The sequence below is a fragment of the Pseudopipra pipra genome, chromosome 9 (assembly GCF_036250125.1).
Source record: "Pseudopipra pipra isolate bDixPip1 chromosome 9, bDixPip1.hap1, whole genome shotgun sequence".
NCBI classification, from domain to species: domain Eukaryota; kingdom Metazoa; phylum Chordata; class Aves; order Passeriformes; family Pipridae; genus Pseudopipra; species Pseudopipra pipra.
The window spans coordinates 10,153,261-10,174,560 of record NC_087557.1 but is presented as its reverse complement, the minus strand read 5'-3'; the positions used below and the strand labels follow the sequence as shown (position 1 = coordinate 10,174,560).

At 40.7% G+C, this 21,300-nt stretch overlaps 2 protein-coding genes across 10 annotated transcripts in view; one reads left to right on the top strand and one right to left on the bottom strand.

The window, feature by feature from the left end:
- GPSM2 (G protein signaling modulator 2) overlaps positions 1-12,802 on the top strand; it is a 30,384-nt gene extending 17,582 nt beyond the window's left edge. For 5 of the 7 annotated variants that reach the window (XM_064664519.1, XM_064664521.1, XM_064664517.1 and 2 more), the window contains 10 exons: positions 227-350; positions 613-728; positions 1,766-1,921; positions 2,740-2,848; positions 3,254-3,383; positions 3,973-4,043; positions 5,856-6,032; positions 6,789-6,951; positions 7,105-7,322; positions 8,790-9,394. In XM_064664519.1, coding sequence (XP_064520589.1) covers positions 227-350; positions 613-728; positions 1,766-1,921; positions 2,740-2,848; positions 3,254-3,383; positions 3,973-4,043; positions 5,856-6,032; positions 6,789-6,951; positions 7,105-7,322; positions 8,790-8,954 — 1,429 coding nt within the window. In that variant the 3' untranslated portion in view covers positions 8,955-9,394. Of the gene's footprint in view, positions 1-226; positions 351-612; positions 729-1,765; positions 1,922-2,739; positions 2,849-3,253; positions 3,384-3,972; positions 4,044-5,855; positions 6,033-6,788; positions 6,952-7,104; positions 7,323-8,789; positions 9,395-10,131 lie in introns of those variants that run through there. The other 2 variants (XM_064664518.1, XM_064664522.1) reach the window with 2 other exon arrangements.
- On the bottom strand, positions 6,655-21,108 carry CLCC1 (chloride channel CLIC like 1). Of its 3 annotated transcripts, none has more exons than XM_064664535.1 (12): positions 20,980-21,108; positions 19,458-19,598; positions 17,597-17,692; positions 17,033-17,140; positions 15,971-16,192; positions 14,674-14,814; positions 13,906-13,999; positions 12,704-12,801; positions 12,473-12,619; positions 11,578-11,889; positions 10,820-11,066; positions 6,655-9,728 (listed from the first exon to the last, which is right to left on the bottom strand). In XM_064664535.1, exons 2-11 carry the CDS (start codon positions 19,587-19,589, stop codon positions 10,839-10,841), a joined length of 1,578 nt encoding a protein of 525 aa, XP_064520605.1. In that variant the 5' UTR covers positions 19,590-19,598; positions 20,980-21,108; the 3' UTR covers positions 6,655-9,728; positions 10,820-10,838. The 3 variants fall into 3 exon arrangements, with proteins under 3 accessions (XP_064520605.1, XP_064520604.1, XP_064520606.1); XM_064664534.1 differs by having other exon boundaries at positions 6,655-6,933; XM_064664536.1 differs by lacking the exon at positions 6,655-9,728 and having other exon boundaries at positions 10,959-11,061.
- Positions 21,109-21,300: the final 192 nt, after the last annotated feature.

Sequence of the window (21,300 nt, the reverse complement as noted above, 5' to 3'; positions counted from 1 at the left end):
AGGTGAGCACACTGGTTTGAGTAAGAATGCAGTGGAGTTCAGTACTTCACAGGAAATGTTTCGTACTCAGATCTGTGGCTGCATAAAGGCCATTGAAATAGGCCAAAATAGAATATCTCTACCTTTTCCTTTATATAAAGATTTTTTAAATTATTATTTAAATGAATGTGAGGAAAAAAAAACTCTTAAAAGTTACTATTCTTCTACTCACTTTCCCCCAAAACAGGGAAAATCTGACAATAGTAACAGAACTGGGTGACAGAGCAGCACAAGGACGTGCCTTTGGAAATCTGGGAAACACACACTATCTTCTGGGCAACTTCAGGAGTGCAGTTTTAGCCCATGAACAGGTACAACATGTGCTAATAAGGATTTCTGTTCTAGCAGAATGTCAGTGGTTGCTCCTGGCCTTTAGTACATGCGTTGTGTTGGATCTTGTTGCAAGCTTTTTAATGCAGGTTTTAAATCTTAATGGCAGAAGTTCAAGTTTGGCTGTTCTTATCAAGCATTGCTGACCTAAAGAATGCATTTTTTCATGTGCATTTCTGTATGCAAATGTATGTTACAAAGTATAAAATGGAGTAAATAATGCAATTATTTCACATTTTTAAGCGTCTCCTAATTGCAAAAGAATTTGGTGATAGATCAGCGGAAAGAAGAGCGTACAGCAACCTTGGAAACGCCTACATATTCCTGGGGGAGTTTGAAACCGCTTCAGAATACTACAAGTTAGTTGACTTCTTCTAAATACAATTTATACCTCTTGTACAGTTTACTTGTTGTGTCTGGTACTGTAGCTCACTGTAGAATAGCCATCTTGAACATATACTTAGGAATAAAACTTCTATTTGTTTGGCAAAAATATTTTTTCCTAGCTGTTTAACTATTCTGATTCTTTTAAGTGTGGGATTAGTATTTTTTTGTTGTTTTTTAACTCTTTTGTTACTCTAAATAGATTCCTCTCAGCACTGTAGACAGACATCTTTCTGTTCCTAGGCATTTGTTCCCATTTATTTTAGAACCAGGCATTACTGTCTTGGCTCTTAGCGAGTTCTGGAAGGATCTGAGTAACTTTTCTACCCTGAGTTGGGTGGCTGGCTTGGGTGTGCTCAGTAGCTGAGAGAGGTGGTGCATGGCAACACAAATTTACATCTTGAGTCTGTATTCTTAATCCAGACTTTTTTCTTGACCTCTGCACCACTAAAGAGTTGCTGCTGTATTTGGGAAAGTAAAAGCTTGGCAAAGATACAGTACAGGTGTTATTAGCATCTTACTTGGATCTCAGAGCTCACCTGTTCTTTTTGAAAGGGAAAAAAGCCTCAGTACTGAGCAGATTCATCTTAGCACTTGAATTCTTCTTGCCCAGCAGGGCCAGGCTGGCTTGGTGAGTATAGCCCTGCCTTGCTTTGGCTGATGGGCAAGTCGTTATTGTAACACTGGTACTAAACTGTGTCAATTTGCATACTGTCAGGGAAACTCCTACAAATTATTAATGAAGCAATAAATTAAGATTAAAAGATGCTGTTTGAGGGATCAGCCTGCCCTTGAATGAAATAGATGGAAATACTTTCAGAAGGGCAAGGCAAGAGTTTACAAGTCTAAGAGTGTAAGAGTTTACAATATAGTAAGTAATTTATTAGCCGATAATTTGCCAGCCAGGTTTCCTAATTTGTTTAAGTTGTATAACTGATTTTTAGTTGTGCAGGGATACTTTTGAAAGGTTTTCCTTGCAGTGATTTTTGAGGTGACTAACCCTTTCTTCCAGGAGGACACTGCAGCTGGCTCGGCAGCTGAAGGACAGAGCCGTGGAAGCACAGGCCTGCTACAGCCTCGGGAACACGTACACTCTGCTCCAGGACTACGAGAAAGCCATCGATTATCATCTGAAACACCTGGTGATTGCTCAGGAATTAAATGATAAGTAAGCCCTAAGACACTGTTTCATGTATGTGTGACACTTACAGCAAATCCTGTTACCTCCAGCTCTGCTGTCATTGCTCGGTATGTGACAGCTGAATTAATGTGAATTCCCTACAGTGCTGGGCTCTGGTTTTCATATGGAAAACCAAAGTTCCTCATGAAGGTATTGCAGTTAATGAGTCTGAGATGAAAGACCAATTGATGAGTGACTGTCTCTACATCTTCTCCTGTCAGCACTGCCTCTGTAAATTAAGGAAAGAAAAAGCAGATCTCTCTTTCATGACTCCATTATAATAATTTTGCATACTTTCATAAAAATCTGTCTCCAGCTTGTCCACAAATTAATAATATGGGAGGAGGTGGGGAAAGGTAAATAACACAGTAGCAAGTAATGTTTGTATTACAGTCATGATTTCTAAGGCCTTTTTTATAATGTTGGGTACAACTAAAAGTTTTTACATTATTTAAATGTACATATTCTACAATGTACATATTCTCAATAAGCAGAATATAGGAAGAATAATAAGGCATGAAATCTGAGGACAAGCAAAGTAGGTTATACAATGTTCCATGCTTGCAAAACTGAGTGACTTGTTTGCTGTGAGCTTAAAATTGTGATTAGATTTGTTCATATTTATGGTAATACCCAGATCACACATTCTTTAAATACAGTACCTAATGTGTTGGTGTTGGAACCGTCTCTGATGACAGCCTCCCTTTTTCTTGGCACAGTGATCTTACTGTGGCAGTGCTGTGCAAACCTGACCCCTGGTGTTCAGCGGGTAAAGGTGTAACTGAAAACGTGTGTGTGCTTTTCAGAATTGGTGAAGGAAGAGCGTGCTGGAGTTTAGGGAACGCATATACTGCTCTGGGAAACCATGACCAAGCTATCCACTTTGCAGAAAGGCACCTGGAGATTTCAAGAGAGGTATGATTTGCATACTCCCACTGTTGACTGCTGGCTTTTGCTCTCACTTACACAGTGGTTTTATGGAGGTGTATCCATGCATTTGATTTTGAGTGATGGAATGCATTTTGAAGGCAGAGATAGTTAATTCCACATCATTTCAGCCCCATCTCACTGCAGCTTGCTTAGTTCTAGTGTCACCTTTCATAATGTCATCATGGAATCCAAGTTGAGTAGCCTATTAGAGATTATTTTAGGCTTTATGAGTTGTCAGGTACTTCATTAAAAAAGATGGTTCTCTCAGTATTCAAGCAGGAAAACCTTTTCAGCCTTTTCCTGTCAGAAATCTAGGGGACAAGGATTGCTTTACACTTTCATGTGTGTACTTCTTAAGGTAATATAACTGCTTATTTTATTTGCTTGAAGGTAGGAGACAGAAGTGGAGAACTCACTGCCAGACTTAATCTCTCAGATCTTCAAATGGTTCTTGGATTAAGCTACAGTACAAACAACTCCATGATGTCAGAAAGCCATGTAGTAGAAAACAGTTTCAATGGTATGTGCCTCTTTCTGCAATACTTTCAAACAAAGCATTCAGAAAGAGTGTTGTGTTCTTTACTGACCACACTGGTGTGCAGCTTTGCTTGGTTTTCTCCCCCACCAGCAAAAGACAGTTGTTTTTGCAGTATTGGACCCCTTCAGCACCTCCTTTTCTAGAGGATTTACATTGTGAATCACTGGTTACTGCTTAGTTTCTTCAGATGATGTTTCTAATTGTGTCCGTGTCTTCCCCTCCCTTTTTTAATGTGGGAGATGTATCTATTTGCTGTCAAATCCTGTCTTTTCCTGCCATCTCAGCAACACTGGGGTTACAGCAGAACCCAGTCCATTTGCTGTTCCTCTTTTCAAAGGTCCATGGTCCTTCTCTCATGTCCTATGAAAGCAACTTAGGTAGCTTAGATTTGGGTGGGTTTTGTAAGCTGCTTTTACTAGTGGTTAGTTATTCTTTGCTGATATACTTACCTGCACTGTTTTGGAAGTCAGAATTGCTGTGCCTTGGACCTTAGATGAGTACAGCCACAGCTTTGATGATAAATCACCATAAATTTTGATGATAAAAAGATGAACTTGATTCTCTCTTGAAGGTACCAGACCGAGAGCAGGACGCCGTCACAGCATGGAGAACATGGAACTTATGAAATTAACCCCAGAAAAGGTTGGCACTTTGCTTCTGTTCTGCTGCTGAGATTGCAGTGAAACATTTCTAAGGGTTTGCTGATGTGCCATGTGCCTCCCCTTTTAATTTAGTTGATCTTAGGAGTTACATAACAGCAGGTCTAACCATACTAACAAATAATAGTTTTGTTGTGTGGATGTGGAGTGTGTGACACAGATAATGGCTGTAATGGCTTGTGGGAAGCTTGCTTTATTCACTGCACAAATAAGAAAGAATGAGGTCCTGTAGGTGCATCAAAGGAATTCCTTTTCATATCTTTATAGAGATGGTTTGAGGTTGCAGCATGAGTGATTCAGAGTAAAATTTCTAAGCTTTAGTTCAGCTGTTCTGAACATTTTTTCTTTGGCTACAGTCATTTTATAGGCACTTAAAATATATGGGTTTTTTCCTTTTGGGATTTCAATCAACTTGCAAGCCATCAGGAGCTTCAATATCCATCTTGAGTCAGGGTGCTATTGCAGAAATGCTGCACCTGAGTCACTGATAAGCAAAGCAACTTCCCCCCCAGGCTTAGAGAAATCTCTTAGAGACAGGAGTTCCTGATTAAAATCCTTGTGTCACTCTATGAGAGTTTTCCTTCAGTTCTATCTGCCTTTCAGTAGTGGGCTGGCAGTTCTACATGAATGACTCCAGTGGCACACTGAAATTGATATTTTTCCCTCCACACTGGGACATCTAATTCCCCTCTCTTCAAGTGAGGCAAAGCCTGTCATCATGTTGATCAAACAGGCAATAAAATCTCAAAGCACATGGACAGTGGGTACAGCTGAAGTCAGCGCTAACGCTCAAGACCTGCTTTGGGTACCAGTTTAGAAAGACTGTTTACTGTAGATTTTTGGCTTTAATCTACTATTGCAGTTTAGCACTTTATAAAGGACTTTTTTTCAACGTACTTATTGAGTAGATTCTTCCATGGAAATCCTTGGTATCTACAGCAATGCACACCAGGAGCACTAGGGTTTCAGTGGACAGGATGCCATCTTCTTGGAGTCACAGTCTGTGTGTGGGTGCTCAGGAAGCCTTGAAAAGGCAATCCAGTAGGCACAGTTGCTGGAAGATTTGTGACTGTGTTCATGCTTTGTGATGTTGAATCAGGAAAGAAAAGGTTTTGTTTTGTTTTTACTCAGTTATAAGTCTGTCAGTTGTGGATAAAGCTATTTTGTGGATAATTCTATTTATTTTAGAAGATATTTTAGGGAAAATCTGACAGGTTGACAAAGCTATGCATTCTGATGTTTAGTGAAACACGATGGTCATTCCTGTTTGCTCTTGTGCTGGCATTATTTTCCCTCTTCAGTCTTTACTGAGAAGTTTGTGTATATGAAGGACTTCAAGGAAGGCTTGTTGAGTATCTGGGTTGGTATAAGGGTTTTTTTGCTCTGACACTTTGTAATATGGGGGCTTTTAATTCTTTTCTTTCCAGTTTTAAGAATGTTAGGTGGGAAATACCAGCTGTGTCTGCAGTTCAGCATTTACATTATAACTGTTTTTCCTGCACTGCAGTCAGCAAGGACAACTTCAGTGTGTTTAATTAAATACACTATTTGATCACATTTTAATCCATCAGGTGTCACACAACAGTTCTCAGCCTAATCAGTAACAGCACTAACCTGCTCCAGCCAACAACAGCTCACTAATCCCAGGTCAAGTAACAGAACCAAACCCAAACTTTTAACATCCTTGTGGTTGGATGAACAAAATAAAGCTGCTTCATTTTGGGAAGGAGAAGCAGCAGCAAGTAAGAGGTAATTAAAATCTCAAGGCTTAATTTCATGACTCTTGTTTTCTTAGGTTCAGAACTGGAACAGTGAGATTCTTGCTAAACAGAAACCACTGGTTGCCAAACCTTCAGCAAAACTGCATTTTGTAAATCGACTAAAAGGCAAAAAGTACAAAACCAGCACCACTTCCAAAGTTTTGCAGGATGCCAGTAATTCTATTGATCATCGACTTCCCAACTCCCAGAGGGTAGGTCTGGTGAGCTGTGGAGATCATCGCCTTCACTCATCTTTGTCTGATCAGAATTATGGAAAACACATTCCTGCAACTGTCCATTTCACTTTAACTTCATTTAAACACTGTGGCTCTGTAAAACATGCAGAACCTTCCATTCTACAGCTGTCTCATGGGTGGTGCCAGCTTTAAGCTTTTCCTAACACTGAAACCATTGTATTCCTCATGGATTTTCTAATGTTAGAGCTCAGCTTACCCACGTATTTTATTTCTAAGTCTCTTCTAGACACTGCTTCTCTAAACTTAACAAAATCTAGCAGTGGGAGATATTTTGGACATTTTAGATTATTGCACTCTTGACAGAACTCAGTTAAAAATAAAAGGCATTTGATCATAAACCTGAGGAGACAATGGAAACTGTTCATTGCTGTTCTTGTTGCTTTTCTTCTGTCATGGGCATTTGGGTTTTTTTCAGTGGATTAATGGCTGAGGAGGAATAACTCCAGCTGTACCATGATCCAAGCACTGCTTCTTTCCACGTGAGAGAATGAAATGTTTCTAATATATTATACCTTACAAAAATGCTGCCATATTCTTATATCTCCTCTTATGATAAATCTCTGTGTATAGAAAGGGATGACTAAAAAAATTGATTTTAATAGATATCAGATACGCAAATATGAAACAGGACTGGACTAAACTCTGATGCAGTTGTCCCAGCTTTAGATACTCTTAAGTTCCAAATACCCCTAAATCTTTTCTCCTTTTCAGAAAAGCAGTCGAGAGACAATGGCAGATGAAGGGTTCTTTGATCTGCTCAGTCGATTCCAGAGCAACAGAATGGACGACCAGAGGTGCTACTTCCAGGAGAAGAACAGACTCCCAGCTGCTTCAGTGGCAAAATCCTCTACTCCACCTAAAACAATGCGAAAATGTAATTTTTTTTTTGAAGTAAAATCCGTATCTGACTTGAGTTTCTGCCAAATGCCATTTTCAAAATGTATTTGCGTGCACGACTCACTACAGAAATTTTTTCAGAAATGTTACAGTTATTTCTGGGCTAACTTGTTTTCTTCCTGCTCCCCAGCCTTTTCCACTTCTGTGGTGTCCCCACACACAGATGAGTTTCTGGACCTCCTGGCGAGCTCGCAGAGCCGCCGGCTGGACGACCAGCGCGCCAGTTTGAACAACCTGCCCGGGCTGCGCCTCCCCCAGCGCGACAGCCAGGCCGTGCTGGGGCACCTCATGGCCAGCAACAGCAGGGAGCTGGATGATGACTTCTTTGATATATTGATAAAATGCCAGGTCAGTGCTTAACAAAAGTTCTTCAGCTTCTGAGTCTCTGGGGATGTGATTTGTGCCTCCTGCTATTGAGTTGCTTGGTTACCATGTGATTTAAGATACATACTGATTTGGCAGATAAGGAAGAATATAACAAAATATTAGGATTTTTTCCCCAAGCTTTGGGTTCTTTTACAATTTCTGTTTCTTGTTTTGATTTTTTTTTTTTTAAATTATCCAGTGTCTAGTAAGTGTAAATTTGGTATATATACCATGGTAACTATGTCAAGTAACAAAAATGTATATTATGGTAACTATTTCTAGAAAAAATCCTTAAAAAGTGAAGGAAAACAACTGAGGCTCTTAAAATGAATATTAAAATGATTTTTAAGTGTAAGGCACCTGATATACCAGGAATCCTATGAAATGAAATTAAAGGATTTAGTATTCCAAGTTTTGGTCATCATTCCCATTATGTTTAGTGTAAATGATAGTTCATAGCAATATGCAGGTGAGATGGCTGATTGTCAATTAGAGCATGGTATATATACCAATTAGACCAAAAAGAATTTAATTAAATGAGTTGATAAGCATCTCAAAATACACAATTCAGATACTGAGTTCTCCAAAGGTAAGTATGTTAGCTGGGGTGAAAAGAAGCACCTGGAATTGAATTTCAACCTGATAAAATATCATGTTCTGTTTTAGCAGCTTATCTGTTTACTCCTTTGAGTCAAGCAAAGAACCTAGAAATTAGTATGATATATTTTGTCTCTTTAAGGCATGGAAAAACATTTAATCCCCTCTCATCATTATGGAGGCTAGTGCTTTAAACAGAAGCACTAGCTTCTGTTTAAACAGCAACAAAAGGGTTGCTGTCCTTTGAGACTTTTTGTCTGAAGGTCCATCCAGCACTGAAAGCTTTTCCTACACTGACAGAGAATGCTAATTCCCAGCTCAGGCACAGGAGCTGCCGTAGCTGTTGCAGCCTGACCTGGAGCCTGTAGGAGCTGGCCAGGAGGGCAGTTGTGTGAAAGGAGCACAGAAACCATCCCATGCTCTGTAACTCTGTCACTGAACTGTTCCTGCCCTTACAGTGTGGAGGTGTATTTCAGTATTGCCTTTCCAAATCTGTGGGGCCATTTTTTACTCCCTGTATAAGGAAAGGAAGACAACTATATTTTCTGTATATGAGACTACAAATACCGCATAGTAGTGCTAAAATTCTTCTTCTGGACAAAGGACACTTAAATCTCATTCTGCAATAGGACAGTTGGGGAGTATTTTCAGATACATACGGACATTTTAGCTTAACTTGCATTCTTAGTAACTTCATTTGACCAGTTTAGCTTGAAACGAAACTTAAAATTAAATCCATATAATAGCTCTAAATCTAAAAACAAAAGTTTTTATGAGTTTTTTCACTTATATTGTTCATTTATTATATCTGTCCCTGTAAATATGCAGCTCTGTCTCTTGGTCTGTCTGTAGGGTTCCAGACTGGATGATCAAAGATGTGCTCCTCCAGCATCTGCAAAAGGATCCACTGTACCAGATGAGGATTTTTTCAGCCTCATTTTACGATCACAAGCTAAGAGAATGGATGAACAGAGAGTCCATTTACCCCCAGCTATAAAGGGACCAAATTCTAGCTGAAGACGCACACACAGGAATGTACTGTACAGCAGCATCTTAGGTATCATTTTTGTTTGCCTTTTTAAAGATGACTGCAATGAGTAGTTTTGTCTCCTTTCTAATGATTTTCCATAGAAATAGCAGCAGCATCACACGTGTGACTGGTAGTTATAGAGTTGCCCCTGCTCATGCAGTTGGCAGCTGCTTTTATAGCAGTCTGAGATACCATTACTGTCTCTCCCTCTTAACTGTCTCTAGTCTATCAACATTAATTTTTTCTCTGTCAAGGTTATCAGTGCTCATGTGTGGATTCTACTACTGTCTCAATCTAGTATAAGACCTAAATTTTTATGTTGTTTTTAAAGAAAACTTGATTTCCCCCCCCCCGCTTTGTACCTCTTGAAAAAAAGGTCCTGTTTTCTTTTATACTTTTTTTAAAAAATAAAAAAAATTGAGAAATAGCTTTGGTAGTTAGTCTGTCTTTGCAGAAACACAGTTTGGAAGAAACAATCATTTCTATTAAAAAAATTAAACCCTGGTTTTAGTTCTGTTTAATAAAAAATAAGTTTTTTCAAAACATGATGGGTTTTTTTGGTAATACTTAGTGAAGTGGTTCTTACATTAACTCAGCACAGTTTTACAATCAGGAGAAGTTTTTAGAAGTACTTCTTTCCAAGTAACAGCTGCTTATGCTGCTCTACAGATGGTGTGGTACAAGTCCATGCACCAGAGAATCACAGGGGTGGTGGGCACTTGGCACGAACTCCCAGGGACACAGTGTAGTTCCTGCAGTACCTGAATTTCAAGTGTCACATGCTGTAAATGCTCATAGGCTGCTTATTACCTGACCTCAACTCCTTCTGTTCTTGCTAACGATGTGCTATGCTGGGGTAGTTCTGGGGAACAGCCACTGTAACTTCATTTTCCCTGCAGTAGATCCCAGTCCCGAGGCAGTTCTGGGGAACCCTGAGGGCTGTGCGTGGTTTAACTGTAGGTACCTTCAGTTAGAAGCCACTGATTTTAACAGCAAAGGTGGGTATTTATAAATGATGTCCTGTTTTTATTGAAGTATTATACCCCTAGAGAAGAACCTACAGTTAATTTTAGCTTCAGAGGGAAATGACAATGTAAGAATAAACAGACACATAATTCAAACTATTTTACAATTACTGAAAGATTTATAAATATTCTCTTGCAGCTTTTTTTAGGCACTGAAATCTGAATCCTACTGAAACTAAAACTCCTCCCTCTGCTTGTAAGGAGTAACGTCAGAATGTTCTTCAAAAAAAAAATCACCAATCAGTTTATCATCCTGAGCTTTGATGCTTTTACTCTGCTTCCTATTCCCTGTTCAGCTTTGAATTGCCCTAAAACTCATCTGACACATCAGCTTCTCACTCTGCAAATCATTAAACTAGGAGAAAATCAGTTGGCTGTCCTAAAACTGAGCCGACAAACAGCCAACTGGTTTTACAGACTGTAAACCCAAAGACAGACCCGAGATCTCCATCTGAGCTGTAATTAGTGTTATGTGAATTACAGGAATATCAGTAACTTCCTTGAGGCTGCTGGACAGTTACCTGGCTAGGCTTGTGTTTGCTACATCAGAGTATCAGTGCTTCCCCACTGAGAATCTAATTTTACCCAAAACTTACTACACAAACTTGATTTCCAACAAGTAGCAACACCCCATAAGCCTGTTTTCTTGGCCACTTAAACGTATATTATTATCTTAACACATTTATTTCAAATTCCAGACACAGTACCTGTAACTCTCCCAGATTTTACAACCCCACCTTACACCTTACTGATGTTCTCTTTCTGACACTGGAGAACCAGAGCAGAATTAGCAAGTACATGACAACCAAAGATTAGACAACACTTACAGCAGAGCTCGAGCCTTCCTTAGTCTCCTTCCTGGGAGTCGCGTAAAATGCTCTTTTCCTTCTCTTCACGTTGCTCCATCGCAGAGCTTTTCCCTTCTAGGTTTTTATTGGGATCACAGTTTTCTCCAGCCTCTCGCTCTGCTTTGCCTGTCTCCTGTTTCTGCTGCTCAACTGCAGGTTCCTCAGTATGGTTTTCAGCTTTGAGAATTTCTTGTCTATGAACTTCAGACTCAGTGTACAACCTATTCTGTAAAAAAATTAATAATAATTATTAATTAAGCTATCTAAAGTCACAGCATCTATGGCTTCAAGGGCACCTCAGCTCAAGGGGTAGAGCTCACCCAAAGCATGAGTAGTATAATTTTTTCCCCTGGGGTAACAGTGCATGTAAATATACACAATGTAGGGTATAAATCTGTTTTGAGTTTTCTCTAGTTTACAAAAAAGTCAGCACTTCCCTCCCCCTTTCTCCTGGGGGTAATCATGAATGCCCAGGCTGACATAAGTACTGATCTCTCAAAACTGAAGTCTTAAAGAGTTTTAATTCAGTAGTTTCCTGCCAATTAGCCATTGCAAAGTATTTTTCCAGAAAGAAACATGTCCAAGACAGCTCTACCAAACTGTTCTATCAGGAAACATGTACTTCCTTAACTCCTCTCTCCCCAGGATCTGGGTTAAGCTTGTTGTTTAAGCGTGTTTATCAGGTGACATTGAAATCTATCCAATTTAATCCCAGCTCAAAGAGCACCAGGACTAACATTAGGTTCTGGTTTGTGAGACTCTTGTACGTGTGTGTCCGGCTCATCGCTGGTCTGTGCCGTGTCGGGGTTCCTGCTGCCATTTGCTGCTCTCACAGTGAGGGGAGGTCTCGCAGAGCCATCTCCTCTGTCCTGGTGTCCTCTGTACACATACGGGTGCTTCTGCAAGTAATAGTCCTCTGATTGCCTCCCATCGTACTGCCCAAAGCCTATTTGCTCCTGTTGACTATCAGGTGGAGGAAGACTTTTCTTCTGAGAAGATGTTAAGTATCTTAACGCAGACACCGATGATCCTGCACCATAGCAAAAAGCCTGGGGGAGGGAAAAAACCAAGCTGAACAAAACACCACATACTTGCAGCCTGTGGTTCTCACATAGATATCAAAGTCAGGCATCTACAAGACCCTGAATGAAAAGCTCAGGTGATCAGAAGGGCTGCAGTAAAATTCAAGCTTTCTACAGTCTGACCACACTGCAGGAACTGCCACATTCGGTGCAGTTCATTGTTGGTGCTACACTGAAGTTGTTGAAGGTTTTAACTCAATGCTTTTGTGTACAAAATGCCAATTATATGCATCTCTGTGTAATGACACAAAGAAGAAATGGGAACTAAGCTGCAATAAACTGTCATAGAGTCTTAGATTTTAAGCAGTTTAATGCCATTTTATCCCACTTGGGGAGAGGGGGGGAGTTGTGTTTTGAATACAAACTTGGCTATTTTAATTGCTAAACCACCTGTACTGTGAAGCCTTGGTCAAGAAAAAATTGCCTTGTAGAAGTAATTTCATCTGTGTTAAGTAAAAATAACAAATAAATAATAGATAATAAATATAAATTAAAATAATATATAAAAAATAAAACTGAGCTCTTAAACATAAGATAAATGTATACAAACCAGGACAGCCAGAGCCATCATAATTAGTACTGGAACCTGCAGAACGAATGGAATCTCCTTCATTAGTGCCTTGATGAATTCACCAATACCTTGCCCTACATGCTTCAAAGGCTCAGTTACAAAGTTGGTGAAAGTAATTGCCAAGGCCTGGAAAAATACAAATAGAAAAACAGTGTTGTCACACAAACAACAAACATCAACATGAACAGTCCCTTTGGACTTGGCATGTACCTTTGTTGGTGGAACCAGCAAAATAGGATTTACAAGTAGAGTTTCATAATACTTCTGACAGGGATCGTCCTGTAACGTCCATGTGCTTCTAAGCCATTCTGTCAAAGCAGAGACATAGTTTTACAACTTCTTAAAAATACATTCTATGACACAGCAGTAGTAGAGAAAGTAGCATTTCAATTACAGATGTAAGAGAGCTCTTCTAGATACGGTTCAAAGCTCAGATTTATTTTTACAATTCTGAGATCAGCTCGGCAGTGTAGTTTATCCAGTCATAGTGATGGAGGAAGGAGAGGGAAGGCTAGAAAGAAAAAAGAACCTGAAGTTCTCACATGCAGAGTCAAGAAAGTTCTCTTTATTTGATGAACTTATTCCCTAGAAGCCTCAGGGGAAAGAGTCTCATCTGTGAGAACAATTATCTAGCACAGTGTGTGCACAGCTACTGAAACAGTGCCATTCCCAGTGTTATTATTCATCTGTCAGTCTGCAGATGAGATTAAAATTCTCTGTTTTGCTTGCTAGATTTCAAGGGTCTATTTTATTTACAGGCAGAAAGTCTCACTTCTTAAGGAAACTTTTACATTATAAACAAGTCATTTACAACATCAGTGTTTCTGTAGTTTGGTATTACTGCAGTCAGAACATGAATCATCGAAATTTTTCATAAACAGAATAATCAAAGTCAATAAATTACAAAGGGAAGACCATAACAAGCAGTCCTTAAGAGTTGCCACCAGTCATCTACCAGCTATAGCACTGGATACTAATTACAGCTAATAAAAAAAAAAAATCAGCTTTCTCTGTAAAATAGTAACACTCGAGTAAAACAGCTACAGATCTAATTCCTCAAGTCCATTGTACTCACAGGCCTGGCAGATGGAAAGAAAACAACCCTTTTCATGAGCTCTGCCCACCTGTCTTTGGTAAATGGCTGGATGGTTCTGGGGAGGGGAGCTGGGGAAATAATCATGGGTAAGTTAAAAGAAAAAGAAGGAACACCGTGACATGCTCCAAGTACAGTTTTGTGATCAGCTCTCCTCCAAAGGCCTAGAAAAGTCTAATGGAATGGAAAAATGGTAAAACCACAGAATCATGTATTGAGGAAAATTCAGTGTACTACTCATGAAGATATGTGACTATCCTTGGATACTATTATTTTGTGATCTTAAATACTATTACAAAATAACGAAACAAGTACTTACCAAAAAGACTTTCTCGCCAGTCCAACTTCTCTGCACAGATGTTATCAAAGTGCCCCATTTTCGCAATTTCTGCTTGATGCTGTGCAAAGGCCAACTGAGGGAAACACAATGACTTGTGAAACAAAGAGAACCTGCATCCATGCAGTGCTGCACCTCAGCTGTCCCTGTTTGCTCTTAGCCAGCTTGGGATAATCCCCCATGTCAATTATAATTTCCCCATTACACCCCCCTGTAATGGTAACTCCCCATGTAAATATATATTAAGAGAAGTTTGCTAACAATTTAATGGAGTTCAACTCCAAGCACCTCCTGGGAGTGGACAAAACCCATCATGATGGCTACCTCTGAGTTATCCTCCAAATGGAATCTGAGACTTTTGCCTTGAACTTGTATCTTTGAATATTGGAGTTTAGTCCTTTGGCAATTCAAACACAGGGAATCTTCAAAAAGAAAAAACTCCTCACAATATATTTTCATATAACTTTTCTACCAAGCTGCTTTAGTCAAAGGTCACACAGTGAAATCAGAGTTCTATTCTAGTACTCTATGAATTTTGGGCACCTCTACTGTAGGATAAAGTTCTCAGAATTTCTTTTGTTCTTTAAGCCTAACACACCCATCAGCATGCAAAACAAAATGTTAATCCCTTTATTTATTTTGTGGTTAATTAAAAGCTTTATGTAAACTACCTAAGGGAACTAAATAACCTTAACTTCCTCATAACTCTAAAATTTTAAGCCTAAAAGACAAGAAGATTATAGACCTTACCTTATACAAGTAAAGCCAATTCCATGCAAAACTGATGAAAAAACTTATTAGCAAAAGACGTTTTAGCTGAACAAACCAAAGAATACGTGTCCAGAGCTCTGTAGCTATTACAGTTACAATGCACACTAAGCACAAGAGTAGCTGAAAAAGAAAAGAGGAAAAAATTATGATCCAGATTTGGCATTTTCCAAGCTTACTGCCAGTACACATGAAGAAACTTCCAACTTTTGTTTTTTCTAGTGTCATTTACAGTTTTTCCTTGTTTTCACCGCACATCTGTGCAGCACAAGGCAGAAGTTTCATGGCATTACTAGTCATTCCTATCACAGCCTTACACTGCAGCTGCTCATTTCTTTCTTGTGATACTGAGTTATTTCTTCCTTATGATGTTTATCACGTTACCTACCACACTTTTAAATTATAAAATTGGTGTCAGTCACTGCTTGAGTAGTATGTGCCTGGTATGAACCACAGAACAACTGCTGCCAACTCCTGCACTTTGGTTAAGAGACAAAGTTACAGTTTGTGTAACAGCAGCAAGACCTCAGAGAAGCACTTCACAGTCTCCACCATCTGAGGACCCCTAACAGTGAGGTTTTGCTACCAACAGACAGCTTGCTTTTGTGATTTGGCTTCCATGGACCCCTCAAATCTAGACAGGCTCCTTTCAAGATTATGTCACTATAAAACATCAGCATATTCTGAATTGTAAAGCTTTGTTCAGAGAGCTTCAGCTTATCAGAGATCCTCAGCTTAGCACTTTATAATTCCATAGTCACGCTCTCCTCTCCAACACTCCACAATTTGTTCCATAAAATTTGCAAGAGCCTGTAAGAGTTCAAATATATACTTGTTTCAGTGTAAATATATTCCAACTCCTGCAGAAGCCAACAACTTCAGCATCTACTTGAACAAGAGAGAAACCCAGAAAATCTGTAATGCATGAAATGTCAGTTCTAGTGATAAGAAAGTGCTAGAGCCTAATGAGTCAGGCAGCACAGATATAAGACAAAAAGAAGAGAAAAAAAAGCATAACAGAAAAAAACCCCACAAAGCTACAGTAAGAAAAGATGACCATAGGAATAAAAACCTTGAATTCTTACTTAAAATGAATACATCCCCTCTTCCTTCAGCAACCATGAAAAAAACCATGACTCACTGAAGTAGGATGGAAAGAACTGCTTTCCATGTGGAGTTAAGATGGTTATAATATATATATATATTCACTGACTAGACTTCCCCAGAGAAACTGGAGAAAACTGCAATCAAAAACAACCACCCCCCTTTATTCTCTTACCAAAAACAAATTATATAGGTCAATTCCAAAAGTGTCCTCAAATCTCCAGTGCCAAGCTTGATAATCATGGTGCTTAAAATTGATCAAAATATCACTAAGTGCATCATCCATGGCACCTGGCTGCCAGCTTTCCTCATTGAGAAACCTGAGGATCTCCAGATATGTCTGTTTTGTAAGGATGATCTCGGCGTCGTAGTGGACTTGGCCCACGTTTTCGTCAGGCTGAATTAAAAGCAAAGCAAAATAACGTTAAAAGCTGCTTATTTGGAAATAGAAGTGCATCCCTAGGCAAAAACCTGATTATATACCCTTCATGCTGTACCAGAACCTTTCTGAAGCAGACTGCAGGATGAAAATATGGGACAAAACTATGATTCTGTGTCCTTTTTGTTCATTCTTCTAAACTATATACTCGAGTTCAACTGGTTTGTACTCCTTCAATTCTACAGCAATAAACTAATAGAAATGAAGTTAATTATCTCACCTGTTCTTAAAACTTTAAAACCATGGCTCACTAACAATAATAATGATATACATGCTATGTGTGCCCCGATCACAGCTGGATAATAGAAACAAAAGCTATTAAATACTGAAATAAGAAATTTCACATTGCTAAATATAATGTTCTTTATTAAATATTAATTTTGCTTATTACTAAAAATTAATTCTTCTACCTCTGAATAGAAAAAAAAATCTCCAAAGACAATATAATAAAGAGCCCACCCAACAAGTAAGTAAGTACCATGCAGCCACTCCAGCTGAACAACCATTAATGTGAACTGAACAAGGTATTCCTGTAGCTGCATCCCAGCAACAGATATTTAGATACACTGGATTCACACAGCCTTCCTCTGGATGCTTTACATATCAAATGGCAACTGTGTCTCCTGAGCAGTACTGGATGCACACACTGCTATTACCTTCTCCTGTGCCATTCAGTTCCCTTCATTTTAATTTAAAATACACCAGAATAATTAAGCAATACTTGATAACTGTGAAAACCATATAAAGTAGTAATATGAATTCTAATTAATTTTTTTAAATGACTGTTTAAATACTTACAAGGCCAAGTTTTCCAGCTTCATTTAAAATTTTATTCAAGTATCGCTTAAAAATATAAAAGCTACGGCTTTCCTGTGACTTGGCATTCCTCTTCTCACATTCTGCAATCTGCAATCAAGCAAAAGACACTTATTCACTTTGCTCAAACCAGCTCATTCATAGGAGAAACCCCCCCACACTAACACATTAAACTCAGGATCAACAGGGGCACATTTCTTTAGTTTAGTAATGATTCTGTGATTAGTATGCCAGATAAAAAGCATATGCAGTTACTGAAGATGCTGCTTTCCATGTACTGAATAACCTGAAAACAACCTTGGCTTTTGGCAGCATGGTGTGACATAAAATATTTTAGGAAACAGACCGTGGAAGGAGAGCAACAATTTGGAATTGAATTCAGACCACTTTCAGTCTCTCCTCTGAATAAAGAGGTTCCCCTACATAAAGGACAGTCTCTCATAAATTATGCCAGCAATGCACCTGTTCTGTACTATCCAGAAAAAGCACTGTCAGAAAGCACAAACTGTTAAAGACTGGAAAATATTCTGGAGTTCTGTAACAAACCTTCTGTTGCAGGGAATCTATTGTCCTGGAACAACTTGGTGAGTTTTCAGTACTGACTGTATCCACAGTCTTATCCTCAGAGTCATGATAGTTTGTCTAAAATAACAGAAGAAAAACATGTATTTTTAGAATCTGATAATTTGATCAAACGTGCCCTGTTACACTTCTATTGTCAGATCCCTTTAAAAGGAGCAAAGAAGCTAAAATCTGAGTGATCTTTTCTGCTAATACTCTCCCAGTGATACTCCATCTGCCTCTCTGCTGTTATTCTAGGCTCCAGATGGACAATTGCTTTAAGTTTATGTAAATGCCTGTTGCCTTCAAAAGGTGAGGCCTGTCCTCCCCCACCCGCCCTTTCCCCTCCTTAGAGTGTTGGTGAACCACACAGAGCATCAGATTAGATAACTGGACTGGCTAAAAACTGACTCAGCAAGCAAAGGGGCAGCTTCCAGCCAGACAAATTCCCAGCCCAGCTGGCCACGCAGCCAGCCAGACTGCAAGTAAACACAATCCCCCGATCTGGGATGCAGGCCTCTCCTGTCACATTCCCTCTTTGCTCCAGAACACTCTATGCTTTCTGTTAATTACTCAGACCCAGTTTTAGCAGTGCTGCTTCTACACAACCAGGAGTGGACGTTGAGGGAAGTCTCCAAAAGGAAGCACAACAGTGCACAAATCAGTGACTCATGCTGAAACCAAGTTTGGTCTTGAGGACTCGGACGGCCCCCACAGCCTGCCTACCTAAAAACTCACTGCAGAGCAGAAAAGAAATCCTGAAAAGATGGATTAACTCAAAGCAGGCATTTTTCTCCTTTAAGATCAGAAGTTCTATTTTTGTAAGAGACAACAGTAAAACTACTAGTTTTTGTATAAAAGCTGGAGCAGTTGGGCTCCAAGTTTAAAGACTCCAAAGTTTGGTGCTGAATTTTAGGGATGTTAATGACTGTCAGGTGGACTTGAGGCAGGTGGAGGTTGAAGAGGAATGCTGTGGAGAGAAATAATGCAGTCTGCATTTTTTAACTTCAGAAAATTACATTCTAAAGTGGTTAAATAGTATCATTCAAACTTGAAAGCTGAATAATGACAAAAATCAAAGGCGCCCGTGCAACCAACCCCAGTTTACAGTGCCATGTGTGCACATACATATTTGATTAACAACATGCATCTATGTAGAGTCCATCCCTCACGCAGGACAACTGAGATGATTCACCATATTAAAACCAGTTTTTTTCCTACTTCATCTTCTCCTAAATGTTCACAAATCACTAACAGTACAGCACTCAACCCCTATTCTGACCTTGCTTCTGAAAACTGATGTCTAGCATTACAAAACACATTGTGACTTTCACAACACACTCACACGAGAAATGTGCTTTATTACCATACTGCTGTGAAACTGGTTAATTAAAGTAAAATGCAACCATAAACTCCCCCAACTGTTATCAGGTAGGAACTTGATTTTCAAGATATTTAATACTATACTTGAGAAACTAGCAAGAGCTGCTGAACCCAGTACTTCTCAGAGCAGTAACTTGTGGTGCCACAACCTGCATAAATCAAGCACCACCTGCAAAAAGACAAAAAGCCTGGTTGCTGTGACTGGATCAATGTGCAACAGAAACTTAACAGGAAAAGGTCCTGAGCTAACTACAATAACATAGATCGCTATTTTTCCCTTGCAATTTTAACTATGAACACAAAAGACTTTTCTGTGAATGGATTCAGATACAACATAGTAAGACCTTAAAAATATCATAATTCTGACATTATCTAATGTCACCATTTAAGAGCAATCTTTCAACAGCATGTGGCTGAAGGACTGTTTGGGAGAGATGTATTCATACACCCTTTCTTTCTCTACCTTGTAAGGTCTTCTCATTGTTCCTGATGCTGCATCATAATTGAGCATATCCGTGGGGTCAATCCATTCATCTTCTTGAACTTTACCGCTCCCTACCAGCATAACTGCACACAACACCAGAGGGAACAGCATCCTGTATCACTGAATGTAACAAGAAATCCACATATTTAGGTCAGGGTGTAACATGCAACAATCTTACATGAAAGAAGTATTCTCTGGTGCTGCTTAAAAACTCAGTTTTCTGTTAAACAGGTTAAACTTCGCTTCCCTCTTCCCCCCCCCCCAAGGAAATTGCCAGCAATAATATGCATCAATTAAACTGTACTACATAACCAGATCAATATAACTGACCACAGATATCAGCAGGTGTAACATGGAGTTCAGGATTGCTAAATACAATAAACCTGTGCAGATCTCCTCCAGGATTCATGGCCAGATCACAAGCCCAGTCTCATGCAATAACTCTTAGGTGCAAACAGTGTTATTTGGTAAGCAAAAGAAACACAGGCTCTTGGATTGCTGGTGCTACATAGTGTCTGCAGGAGTGCACAAACACAAAAATATGAATAATACAGATGACAGCAAATACATAACATTGGGAGCTGACTATCTATGGCTTAAAGCACGATCACAAACACAAGCTGGCCCTCTGAATTTCCCGAGGAAGCACTTGCTACGGCCGAGTGTTCGAGCCTTACCCAACAGGCATCCTACAGGGAAGAGATAAGCACAGACCGTCGACAGTCCCAGGGTACAAAGGTGAAGTCTCCCCTGACCTCCCATCCCTCGTAACCTATATTTATACTGTTTTCTTTGAGGGAGGGGAAAGGTAGCGTTTCAGTTGATGTCATTTCACGTTTAGGTGGTTTGAGTGACTTTAGTCACACATGTAAAGCATGTACAGGTTCTACTTCATTAGCCCACGTGGGGATGTGAAAAGCGACACGTATTTTCGAGTTAACAGAACAAAGTTCAGCTTTTGGTCGGTCACTTTTTAGATCATTCCTCTGGCTTAGTTCCCGTTGGCGGCATTGTTTAAAACGGAGCATGGCCACGCCACCTCCGTGCCGCGCCATCCCTTGTCCCCGGCCTCTCTGAGGGCGATACACCGCGCTCCCCCAGCGGTCCCGCTCCTAAGGGTGCAGAACAGCTCGTCCCCAGGGAATTACTGCCACCGCACGCACTCCTGCTCGCTGACCCTTCACATTATTTTTCCACAAAGGGTCAGTACGCCCGTCACGCGGTACAACAATCAAGGCTGGCCAGCCCTGCAGGGCACCCCGGCGCTCTGACCGGACGGGACGCACGGCCTGGTGCCCTCGGGGCGGCTCCGCCCGGCCCCGCACAGGCCGGCGCTGTAGGCGCGGACAGGGCCACAGAGCGGAGCCACGGCCGCTCCTCCCCCGCCCCGGCCGCCTGTATCTCGGCAGCGACACCGCGCTCCGCCGAGACGAGCGGCCCTCCCGCGCCTCGCCCGGGCCCGAACACGGCGCAGGCCCCGGGCCCGCCCCGCCCGCCGTACCTGAAGGGCCGCAGGAATCTCGGTGTGTTTACCCGGCCCGGGGCCGCCCCACAGCCGCGCTCCTCTCGGCTCCTCCCGGCCCTGCAGCTCCCCCGGCCCGGGGGAGCCGCCCCGCCCCGGGAACGGCCGCGGAGCAGCGGCCGCGGAGGCGCCGCCCCGGCCCTCAAGCGCCGGCTCGCGCTCAGGGCCCGCCCCGCGCCCGCCCAACCCCGCGGCACCGAGGGAGCCCCAGCAACTCCCCCCAGCTCCATCCCCGCCCCTCTCCTCCGGTAGAGGGATTTTTCGTTTCTTTCGAATCGCCTCCAGTCCCAGACAGACATA